The sequence below is a fragment of the Salvelinus alpinus genome, chromosome 15 (assembly GCF_045679555.1).
Source record: "Salvelinus alpinus chromosome 15, SLU_Salpinus.1, whole genome shotgun sequence".
NCBI lineage: Eukaryota > Metazoa > Chordata > Actinopteri > Salmoniformes > Salmonidae > Salvelinus > Salvelinus alpinus.
In genome coordinates, this window is record NC_092100.1 from 1,425,147 (window position 1) to 1,437,540 (window position 12,394).

Sequence of the window (12,394 nt, forward strand, 5' to 3'; positions counted from 1 at the left end):
CTAGCTCCAGTGTAATTCTCCCTTGACAGTAGCTACTATGACTAGCTCCAGTGTAATTCTCCCTTGACAGTAGCTGCTATGACTAGCTCCAGTGTAATTCTCCCTTGACAGTAGCTACTATGACTAGCTCCAGTGTAATTCTCCCTTGACGGTAGCTACTATGACTAGCTCCAGTGTAATTCTCCCTTGACAGTAGCTACTATGACTAGCTCCAGTGTAATTCTCCCTTGACAGTAGCTACTATGACTAGCTCCAGTGTAATTCTCCCTTGACAGTAGCTACTATGACTAGCTCCAGTGTAATTCTCCCTTGACAGTAGCTACTATGACTAGCTCCAGTGTAATTCTCCCTTGACAGTAGCTACTATGACTAGCTCCAGTGTAATTCTCCCTTGACAGTAGCTACTATGACTAGCTCCAGTGTAATTCTCCCTTGGCAGTAGCTACTATGACTAGCTCCAGTGTAATTCTCCCTTGACAGTAGCTACTATGACTAGCTCCAGTGTAATTCTCCCTTGACAGTAGCTGCTATGACTAGCTCCAGTGTAATTCTCCCTTGACAGTAGCTACTATGACTAGCTCCAGTGTAATTCTCCCTTGACAGTAGCTACTATGACTAGCTCCAGTGTAATTCTCCCTTGACAGTAGCTACTATGACTAGCTCCAGTGTAATTCTCCCTTGACAGTAGCTACTATGACTAGCTCCAGTGTAATTCTCCCTTGACAGTAGCTACTATGACTAGCTCCAGTGTAAATCTCCCTTGACAGTAGCTACTATGACTAGCTCCAGTGTACATCTCCCTTGGCAGTAGCTACTATGACTAGCTCCAGTGTAATTCTCCCTTGACAGTAGCTACTATGACTAGCTCCAGTGTAATTCTCCCTTGGCAGTAGCTACTATGACTAGCTCCAGTGTAATTCTCCCTTGGCAGTAGGTACTATGACTAGCTCCAGTGTAAATCTCCCTTGACAGTAGCTACTATGACTAGCTCCAGTGTAATTCTCCCTTGGCAGTAGCTACTATGACTAGCTCCAGTGTAATTCTCCCTTGGCAGTAGCTACTATGACTAGCTCCAGTGTAATTCTCCCTTGACAGTAGCTACTATGACTAGCTCCAGTGTAATTCTCCCTTGACAGTAGCTACTATGACTAGTTCCAGTGTAATTCTCCCTTGGCAGTAGCTACTATGACTAGCTCCAGTGTAATTCTCCCTTGACAGTAGCTACTATGACTAGCTCCAGTGTAATTCTCCCTTGGCAGTAGCTACTATGACTAGCTCCAGTGTAATTCTCCCTTGACAGTAGCTACTATGACTAGCTCCAGTGTAATTCTCCCTTGACAGTAGCTACTATGACTAGCTCCAGTGTAATTCTCCCTTGACAGTAGCTACTATGACTAGCTCCAGTGTAATTCTCCCTTGACAGTAGCTACTATGACTAGCTCCAGTGTAATTCTCCCTTGACAGTAGCTACTATGACTAGCTCCAGTGTAATTCTCCCTTGGCAGTAGCTACTATGACTAGCTCCAGTGTAATTCTCCCTTGACAGTAGCTACTATGACTAGCTCCAGTGTAATTCTCCCTTGACAGTAGCTGCTATGACTAGCTCCAGTGTAATTCTCCCTTGACAGTAGCTACTATGACTAGCTCCAGTGTAATTCTCCCTTGACAGTAGCTACTATGACTAGCTCCAGTGTAATTCTCCCTTGACAGTAGCTACTATGACTAGCTCCAGTGTAATTCTCCCTTGACAGTAGCTACTATGACTAGCTCCAGTGTAATTCTCCCTTGACAGTAGCTGCTATGACTAGCTCCAGTGTAATTCTCCCTTGACAGTAGCTACTATGACTAGCTCCAGTGTAATTCTCCCTTGACAGTAGCTACTATGACTAGCTCCAGTGTAATTCTCCCTTGACAGTAGCTACTATGACTAGCTCCAGTGTAATTCTCCCTTGACAGTAGCTACTATGACTAGCTCCAGTGTAATTCTCCCTTGACAGTAGCTGCTATGACTAGCTCCAGTGTAATTCTCCCTTGACAGTAGCTACTATGACTAGCTCCAGTGTAATTCTCCCTTGACAGTAGCTACTATGACTAGCTCCAGTGTAATTCTCCCTTGACGGTAGCTACTATGACTAGCTCCAGTGTAATTCTCCCTTGACGGTAGCTACTATGACTAGCTCCAGTGTAATTCTCCCTTGACAGTAGCTACTATGACTAGCTCCAGTGTAATTCTCCCTTGACGGTAGCTACTATGACTAGCTCCAGTGTAATTCTCCCTTGACGGTAGCTACTATGACTAGCTCCAGTGTAATTCTCCCTTGACGGTAGCTACTATGACTAGCTCCAGTGTAATTCTCCCTTGACAGTAGCTACTATGACTAGCTCCAGTGTAATTCTCCCTTGACAGTAGCTACTATGACTAGCTCCAGTGTAATTCTCCCTTGACGGTAGCTACTATGACTAGCTCCAGTGTAATTCTCCCTTGACGGTAGCTACTATGACTAGCTCCAGTGTAATTCTCCCTTGACAGTAGCTACTATGACTAGCTCCAGTGTAATTCTCCCTTGACAGTAGCTACTATGACTAGCTCCAGTGTAATTCTCCCTTGACGGTAGCTACTATGACTAGCTCCAGTGTAATTCTCCCTTGACAGTAGCTACTATGACTAGCTCCAGTGTAATTCTCCCTTGACGGTAGCTACTATGACTAGCTCCAGTGTAATTCTCCCTTGACGGTAGCTACTATGACTAGCTCCAGTGTAATTCTCCCTTGACAGTAGCTACTATGACTAGCTCCAGTGTAATTCTCCCTTGACGGTAGCTACTATGACTAGCTCCAGTGTAATTCTCCCTTGACAGTAGCTACTATGACTAGCTCCAGTGTAATTCTCCCTTGACGGTAGCTACTATGACTAGCTCCAGTGTAATTCTCCCTTGACGGTAGCTACTATGACTAGCTCCAGTGTAATTCTCCCTTGACAGTAGCTACTATGACTAGCTCCAGTGTAATTCTCCCTTGACAGTAGCTACTATGACTAGCTCCAGTGTAATTCTCCCTTGGCAGTAGCTACTATGACTAGCTCCAGTGTAATTCTCCCTTGACAGTAGCTACTATGACTAGCTCCAGTGTAATTCTCCCTTGACAGTAGCTGCTATGACTAGCTCCAGTGTAATTCTCCCTTGACAGTAGCTACTATGACTAGCTCCAGTGTAATTCTCCCTTGACAGTAGCTACTATGACTAGCTCCAGTGTAATTCTCCCTTGACAGTAGCTACTATGACTAGCTCCAGTGTAATTCTCCCTTGACAGTAGCTACTATGACTAGCTCCAGTGTAATTCTCCCTTGACAGTAGCTGCTATGACTAGCTCCAGTGTAATTCTCCCTTGACAGTAGCTACTATGACTAGCTCCAGTGTAATTCTCCCTTGACAGTAGCTACTATGACTAGCTCCAGTGTAATTCTCCCTTGACAGTAGCTACTATGACTAGCTCCAGTGTAATTCTCCCTTGACAGTAGCTACTATGACTAGCTCCAGTGTAATTCTCCCTTGACAGTAGCTGCTATGACTAGCTCCAGTGTAATTCTCCCTTGACAGTAGCTACTATGACTAGCTCCAGTGTAATTCTCCCTTGACAGTAGCTACTATGACTAGCTCCAGTGTAATTCTCCCTTGACGGTAGCTACTATGACTAGCTCCAGTGTAATTCTCCCTTGACGGTAGCTACTATGACTAGCTCCAGTGTAATTCTCCCTTGACAGTAGCTACTATGACTAGCTCCAGTGTAATTCTCCCTTGACGGTAGCTACTATGACTAGCTCCAGTGTAATTCTCCCTTGACGGTAGCTACTATGACTAGCTCCAGTGTAATTCTCCCTTGACGGTAGCTACTATGACTAGCTCCAGTGTAATTCTCCCTTGACAGTAGCTACTATGACTAGCTCCAGTGTAATTCTCCCTTGACAGTAGCTACTATGACTAGCTCCAGTGTAATTCTCCCTTGACGGTAGCTACTATGACTAGCTCCAGTGTAATTCTCCCTTGACGGTAGCTACTATGACTAGCTCCAGTGTAATTCTCCCTTGACAGTAGCTACTATGACTAGCTCCAGTGTAATTCTCCCTTGACAGTAGCTACTATGACTAGCTCCAGTGTAATTCTCCCTTGACGGTAGCTACTATGACTAGCTCCAGTGTAATTCTCCCTTGACAGTAGCTACTATGACTAGCTCCAGTGTAATTCTCCCTTGACGGTAGCTACTATGACTAGCTCCAGTGTAATTCTCCCTTGACGGTAGCTACTATGACTAGCTCCAGTGTAATTCTCCCTTGACAGTAGCTACTATGACTAGCTCCAGTGTAATTCTCCCTTGACGGTAGCTACTATGACTAGCTCCAGTGTAATTCTCCCTTGACAGTAGCTACTATGACTAGCTCCAGTGTAATTCTCCCTTGACGGTAGCTACTATGACTAGCTCCAGTGTAATTCTCCCTTGACGGTAGCTACTATGACTAGCTCCAGTGTAATTCTCCCTTGACAGTAGCTACTATGACTAGCTCCAGTGTAATTCTCCCTTGACAGTAGCTACTATGACTAGCTCCAGTGTAATTCTCCCTTGACGGTAGCTACTATGACTAGCTCCAGTGTAATTCTCCCTTGACGGTAGCTACTATGACTAGCTCCAGTGTAATTCTCCCTTGACGGTAGCTACTATGACTAGCTCCAGTGTAATTCTCCCTTGACGGTAGCTACTATGACTAGCTCCAGTGTAATTCTCCCTTGACGGTAGCTACTATGACTAGCTCCAGTGTAATTCTCCCTTGACGGTAGCTACTATGACTAGCTCCAGTGTAATTCTCCCTTGACAGTAGCTACTATGACTAGCTCCAGTGTAATTCTCCCTTGACGGTAGCTACTATGACTAGCTCCAGTGTAATTCTCCCTTGACAGTAGCTACTATGACTAGCTCCAGTGTAATTCTCCCTTGACGGTAGCTACTATGACTAGCTCCAGTGTAATTCTCCCTTGACAGTAGCTACTATGACTAGCTCCAGTGTAATTCTCCCTTGACAGTAGCTACTATGACTAGCTCCAGTGTAATTCTCCCTTGACAGTAGCTACTATGACTAGCTCCAGTGTAATTCTCCCTTGACAGTAGCTACTATGACTAGCTCCAGTGTAATTCTCCCTTGACAGTAGCTACTATGACTAGCTCCAGTGTAATTCTCCCTTGACGGTAGCTACTATGACTAGCTCCAGTGTAATTCTCCCTTGACGGTAGCTACTATGACTAGCTCCAGTGTAATTCTCCCTTGACGGTAGCTACTATGACTAGCTCCAGTGTAATTCTCCCTTGACGGTAGCTACTATGACTAGCTCCAGTGTAATTCTCCCTTGACGGTAGCTACTATGACTAGCTCCAGTGTAATTCTCCCTTGACAGTAGCTACTATGACTAGCTCCAGTGTAATTCTCCCTTGACGGTAGCTACTATGACTAGCTCCAGTGTAATTCTCCCTTGACAGTAGCTACTATGACTAGCTCCAGTGTAATTCTCCCTTGACGGTAGCTACTATGACTAGCTCCAGTGTAATTCTCCCTTGACAGTAGCTACTATGACTAGCTCCAGTGTAATTCTCCCTTGACAGTAGCTACTATGACTAGCTCCAGTGTAATTCTCCCTTGACAGTAGCTACTATGACTAGCTCCAGTGTAATTCTCCCTTGACAGTAGCTACTATGACTAGCTCCAGTGTAATTCTCCCTTGACGGTAGCTACTATGACTAGCTCCAGTGTAATTCTCCCTTGACGGTAGCTACTATGACTAGCTCCAGTGTAATTCTCCCTTGACGGTAGCTACTATGACTAGCTCCAGTGTAATTCTCCCTTGACAGTAGCTACTATGACTAGCTCCAGTGTAATTCTCCCTTGACGGTAGCTACTATGACTAGCTCCAGTGTAATTCTCCCTTGACAGTAGCTACTATGACTAGCTCCAGTGTAATTCTCCCTTGACGGTAGCTACTATGACTAGCTCCAGTGTAATTCTCCCTTGACAGTAGCTACTATGACTAGCTCCAGTGTAATTCTCCCTTGACAGTAGCTACTATGACTAGCTCCAGTGTAATTCTCCCTTGACAGTAGCTACTATGACTAGCTCCAGTGTAATTCTCCCTTGACAGTAGCTACTATGACTAGCTCCAGTGTAATTCTCCCTTGACAGTAGCTACTATGACTAGCTCCAGTGTAATTCTCCCTTGGCAGTAGGTACTATGACTAGCTCCAGTGTAATTCTCCCTTGGCAGTAGGTACTATGACTAGCTCCAGTGTAATTCTCCCTTGACAGTAGCTACTATGACGAGCTCCAGTGAACTCACTTCAGCTGATCCAGAGGTGCTGACTATCCAGTGGACATAGTTGTCTGGTCCCTCCACATTGATGTCTGTTAGGTGCTGCTGCAGGGCTGGACAACACAACAGGATAGACATGGTTTCATTTGGGTTGGCACCCATCAAGACAAAATTAATTTATTCTATGAATTGTTTAAAATATAAAAAATATCACTCACCCATAAAACCACCTTTTGCGATACTGACGTATTCTTTGTTTTTCTGTGAGAGAAAACCCTCATTAGCACTGATTGGTTGAATTATAATACAAAAGTGGTTGAATTATAACAAAAAGGGTTTAATTGTAATAAAAAACTAATTGTGATTTAAAAAAGGTTGAATTGTAATAACAGGCGTGCAACTAATGCCCAACAAGATGTAGGATGAATCACTGTCTGTTTCTCCTACCTGTAGGAAGTGTGCCAGCACCATGTTCATGTACATGTCCTCCTCCTCCCTCCCTGAACCCATGAAGCAGAGGTGTTCTCCACTGGCGATGGAGCCAGACTCTAGACTCTGTTTCTGGGCCTCCAGGAGGGACTTCACTGATAGGCTGAACTCTGACGGGTTCTGCAGCATCTAGAGACACACAGCAACAGATGAAAGGTTAAGTGTGAGTCCCAAATGGCACCCTATTCACTATATAGTGTGCACACTTTGACCAGAGCCCTATTCACTATATAGTGTGCACACTTTGACCAGAGCCCTATTCCCTATATAGTGTGCACTACTTTTGACCAGAGCCCTATTCACTATATAGTGTGCACACTTTGACCAGAGCCCTATTCCCTATATAGTGTGCACTACTTTTGACCAGAGCCCTATTCCCTATATATTGTGCACTACTTTTGACCAGAGCCCATATAGTGCACACTATAGGGAATAGGGTGCCATTTTGACAGAGTAAGACCACACAGAGAGAGGGAGAGCGAGAGCGACAGAAAGTAAGTCAACTATCCCCTAAAAGCCGACTTATACCCTACGGAGACGGCCGATTTATACCCTACGGAGAGAGACGATTTATACCCTACGGAGACGGACGGGTGAGTTGAGCAATATATCCTCAATTAGCCGTGCTAGCTAGCTTCTTTACATCGATATGATGCAGTAAAGATACTACCAGACAAGATGATGGAAAACCAGCAACAAGTCTGCATTTCGCTACACTCGCATTAACATCTGCTAACCATGTGTATAATACATTTGATTTGATCTAATTCGCACGAGTCGGTTTGGCTACTTTCCCCCTCTCGGGTGAGACACACGAGCCCCTCCCCCACCCGTGCTGAAAAAAAGTTTGTACCACACGAGCAAGACGGCGCCGGAGAAGATGGCTGACGTTTTACGAGCTCTTAACCGATTGTGTTTTTATGTTCGTATTTTTGTAACTTATTTTTTTTACTTATTTTGTACATAATGTTGCTGCTACCGTCTCTTATGACCAAAAATAACGTCTGGACATCAGAACAGCGATGACTCACCACGGACTGGCAGAAGCTTTTTTTTCTTCCCTTTAACGAGTCCGACGTGAACGACATACTGCTTTCCCGGGAACAGGCCCAAATCCCCAACATTTGCGTGAAGAGACAATTTAGAAAAAGAGGACGGGCGATCCCCCCCCCCCCCGCCTTCTGTTCTACTAGCTAACGTGCAATCATTGGAAAATAAAATCGACGACCTACGAGGAAGATTAAACTACCAACGGGACATTAAAAACTGTAATATCTTGTGCTTCACGGCGTCGTGGCTGAACGACGACATTATCAACATACAGCTGGCTGGTCATATCGGCAGGATAGAACAGCGGCGTATGGTAAGACAAGGGGTGGTGGACTATGCATATATGTAAACAACAGCTGGTGCACAATATCACAGGAAGTCTCGAGGTTTTGATTGCCTGAGGTAGAGTATCTCATGATAAGATGTAGACCACACTATCTACTGTACATACCCCAACCAGAAGCCATGGTTTACAGGCAACATCCACACTGAGCTAAAGGCTAGAGCTTATAAGAAATCCTGCTATGCCCTCAGACGAATCATCAAACAGGCAAAGTGTCAATACAGGAAGGACTAAGACGAATCGTACTACAGCGGCTCTGACGCTCGTCGGATGTGACAGCCGCAAGCTGCCCAGTGACACGAGCCTACCAGACGAGCTAAACTACTTCTATGCTTACTTTGAGGCAAATAACATAAAAACAAATAACATGCATGAGAGCACCAGCTGTTCCAGACGACTGTGTGATCACACTCTCCGTAGCCGATGTGAGAAAGACCTTTAAACAGGTCAACAAACATTCACAAGGCCGCAGGGCCAGATGGATTACCAGGACGTGTACTGCGAGCATGTGCTGACCAACTGGCAAGTGTCTTCACTGACATTTTCAACCAGTCCCTGACTGAGTCTGTAATACCAACACGTTTCAAGCAGACCAGCATAGTCCCTGTGCTCAAGAACACTAAGGTAACCTGCCTAAATGACTACCGACCCGTAGCATTCAGGTCTGTAGCCATGAAATGCTTTGAAAGGCTGGTCATGGCTCACATCAACACCATTAACCCAGAAACCCTAGACCCACTCCAAGTTACATACCGCACCAACAGATCCACAGATGATGCAATCTCTATTTCACTCCACACTGCCCTTTCCCACCTGGACAAAAGGAACACCTATGTGAGAATACTATTCTTCGACTACAGCTCAGCGTTCAACACCATAGTGCTCTCAAAGCTCATCAATAAGCTAAGGCCATGTGGTGCCAGCACAACAACCTCTCCCTCAACGTGATCCAGACAAAGGAGCTGATTGTGGACTGCAGGAAAAGGAGGACCGAGCACGCCCCCATTCTCATTAACGGGGCTGATCAAATGGCTACCCAGACTATTTGCATTGCCACCCCCACCACCCTCTTCTACGCTGCTGCTACTCTCTGTTATTATCTATGCATAGTCACTTTAATAACTCTACCTACATCTACATATTACCTCTTGACTCTGTACCGGTACCTCCTGTATATAGCCCCACTATTGTTATTTACTGCTGCTCTTTAATTATTTGTTATTCTTAACTCTTACTTTTTGCTGTTGGTAATTTTTTTAAACTGCACTGTTGGTTAAGGGCTTGTAAGTAAGCATTTCACTGTAAGGTCTACTACACCTGTTGTATTCAGTATTTCACTGTAAGGTCTACTACACCTGTTGTATTCAGCATTTCACTGAGGTCTACTACACCTGTTGTATTCAGCATTTCACTGTGAGGTCTACTACACCTGTTGTATTCAGCATTTCACTGTGAGGTCTACTACACCTGTTGTATTCAGCATTTCACTGTAAGGTCTACTATACCTGTTGTATTCAGCATTTCACTGTGAGGTCTACTACACCTGTTGTATTCAGCATTTCACTGTAAGGTCTACTACACCTGTTGTATTCAGCATTTCACTGTAAGGTCTACTACACCTGTTGTATTCAGCATTTCACTGTAAGGTCTACTACACCTGTTGTATTCAGCATTTCACTGTGAGGTCTACTACACCTGTTGTATTCAGCATTTCACTGTGAGGTCTACTACACCTGTTGTATTCAGCATTTCACTGTGAGGTCTACTACACCTGTTGTATTCAGCATTTCACTGTAAGGTCTACTACACCTGTTGTATTCAGCATTTCACTGTGAGGTCTACTACATCTGTTGTATTCAGCATTTCACTGTAAGGTCTACTACACCTGTTGTATTCAGCATTTCACTGTGAGGTCTACTACATCTGTTGTATTCAGCATTTCACTGTAAGGTCTACTACACCTGTTGTATTCAGCATTTCACTGTGAGGTCTACTACACCTGTTGTATTCAGCATTTCACTGTGAGGTCTACTACACCTGTTGTATTCAGCATTTCACTGTGAGGTCTACTACACCTGTTGTATTCAGCATTTCACTGTAAGGTCTACTACACCTGTTGTATTCAGCATTTCACTGTAAGGTCTACTACACCTGTTGTATTCAGCATTTCACTGTAAGGTCTACTACACCTGTTGTATTCAGCATTTCACTGTGAGGTCTACTACACCTGTTGTATTCAGCATTTCACTGTAAGGTCTACTACACCTGTTGTATTCAGCATTTCACTGTGAGATCTACTACACCTGTTGTATTCAGCATTTCACTGTAAGGTCTACTACACCTGTTGTATTCAGCATTTCACTGTAAGGTCTACTACACCTGTTGTATTCGGCATTTCACTGTAAGGTCTACTACACCTGTTGTATTCAGCATTTCACTGTAAGGTCTACTACACCTGTTGTATTCAGCATTTCACTGTGAGGTCTACTACACCTGTTGTATTCAGCATTTCACTGTGAGGTCTACTACACCTGTTGTATTCAGCATTTCACTGTAAGGTCTACTACACCTGTTGTATTCGGCACATGTGACAAATAAAATTTGATTGGTGTGAATACTTTGATAGTATACTATATCAACCGTATTACTTTGGATTGTGGGGCAGTTCAATCCTCTCCCTATTCTCCTTTCCTCTACCGTCCCCCCTCCCCATTCTCCTCCACCGTCCCCCCTCCCCATTCTCCTCCACCGTCCCCCCTCCCCATTCTCCTCCACCGTCCCCCCTCCCCATTCTCCTCTACCGTCCCTCCTCCCCTCCACCGTCCCCCCTCCCCATTCTCCTCCACCGTCCCCCCTCCCCATTCTCCTCTACCGTCCCTCCTCCCCTCCACCGTCCCCCCTCCCCATTCTCCTCCACCGTCCCCCCTCCCCATTCTCCTCCACCGTCCCCCCTCCCCATTCTCCTCCACCGTCCCCCCTCCCCATTCTCCTCCACCGTCCCCCCTCCCCATTCTCCTCCACCGTCCCCTCTCCCCATTCTCCTCCACCGTCCCCCCTCCCCATTCTCCTCCACCGTCCCCCCTCCCCATTCTCCTCCACCGTCCCCCCTCCCCATTCTCCTCCACCGTCCCCCCTCCCCTCCACCGTCCCCCCTCCCCATTCTCCTCCACCGTCCCCCCTCCCCATTCTCCTCCACCGTCCCCCCTCCCCATTCTCCTCTACCGTCCCTCCTCCCCTCCACCGTCCCCCCTCCCCATTCTCCTCCACCGTCCCCCCTCCCCATTCTCCTCTACCGTCCCTCCTCCCCTCCACCGTCCCCCCTCCCCATTCTCCTCCACCGTCCCCCCTCCCCATTCTCCTCTACCGTCCCTCCTCCCCATTCTCCAGTCCCTAGTCTCCTCTACACCCCCCAAGGTCTCACCAAGTCTGAGTCCAGGTGGAAGGCAGTAGAGAGGTGTCCAGCGTTGTACTGCTCAGCAGGTCGACAGTCCACCACAAAGAACCGAACCCCTTCCTGGGACAGGTCGATAGAGACATTTCTATTACATGTAGTAGGAATATCAAAGTAATTCGTTGTTTGGTTATTGCTACTAAAATGCTACATTAATTAGCCATTTGATTTTCAACTAACATTTTCAGCCCAACTAAAACTGTCACTACAGTAACATGTTCACTGAATATGAAAACCTTGTTGAACGCACCTCAGGGGTGCTGTTACTCACAGGCTGCAGCTGGTTGGCCTGCAGGATCTCAGGGACAGACACAGGGAGACAGAGAGCCTGACTCAGATCCATGTCTTCCTCCTTCAGTGCCACCAGGCTGGACCCAAACAAGTTCTGGTTCTCCTACAGACACAGAGAGAGTCAGAGTCTGGTTCTCCTACTCAGAGAGACATACAGCTACATACATTATGAAAGCTAGCAACTTAACATGGCTCACTGAAGAGAATTAAAACAGTTCAGAGAAATGTAAAGGTATTCTCCAAGAAAAAACATTTTTCAAGTTTCTTCTTCCCTCACAAAACTGCCACTCACTGCAGGGGCAGCAACTTCAGTTATATTGAACAGAGCTCCATGCAACTGGATCCTGGACTTCCTGGCGGTGAAGGTAGGTAACAACACATCCACCACACTGATCCTCAACACAGGGGCCCCTCAGCAGTGCG

At 45.8% G+C, this 12,394-nt stretch overlaps 1 protein-coding gene across 5 annotated transcripts in view; it reads right to left on the reverse strand.

Moving 5' to 3' along the window:
* The window catches only part of tbc1d23 (TBC1 domain family, member 23), an 82,311-nt gene that overhangs the window by 28,858 nt on the left and 41,059 nt on the right, over positions 1-12,394 (reverse strand). For 3 of the 5 annotated variants that reach the window (XM_071342189.1, XM_071342187.1, XM_071342190.1), the window contains exons 9-13: positions 11,931-12,074; positions 11,651-11,743; positions 6,795-6,965; positions 6,566-6,608; positions 6,375-6,460 (exon numbers count right to left, since the gene is read on the reverse strand). In XM_071342189.1, coding sequence (XP_071198290.1) covers positions 6,375-6,460; positions 6,566-6,608; positions 6,795-6,965; positions 11,651-11,743; positions 11,931-12,074 — 537 coding nt within the window. The remainder of the gene's footprint in view (positions 1-6,374; positions 6,461-6,565; positions 6,609-6,794; positions 6,966-11,650; positions 11,744-11,930; positions 12,075-12,394) is intronic. The other 2 variants (XM_071342191.1, XM_071342188.1) reach the window with 1 other exon arrangement.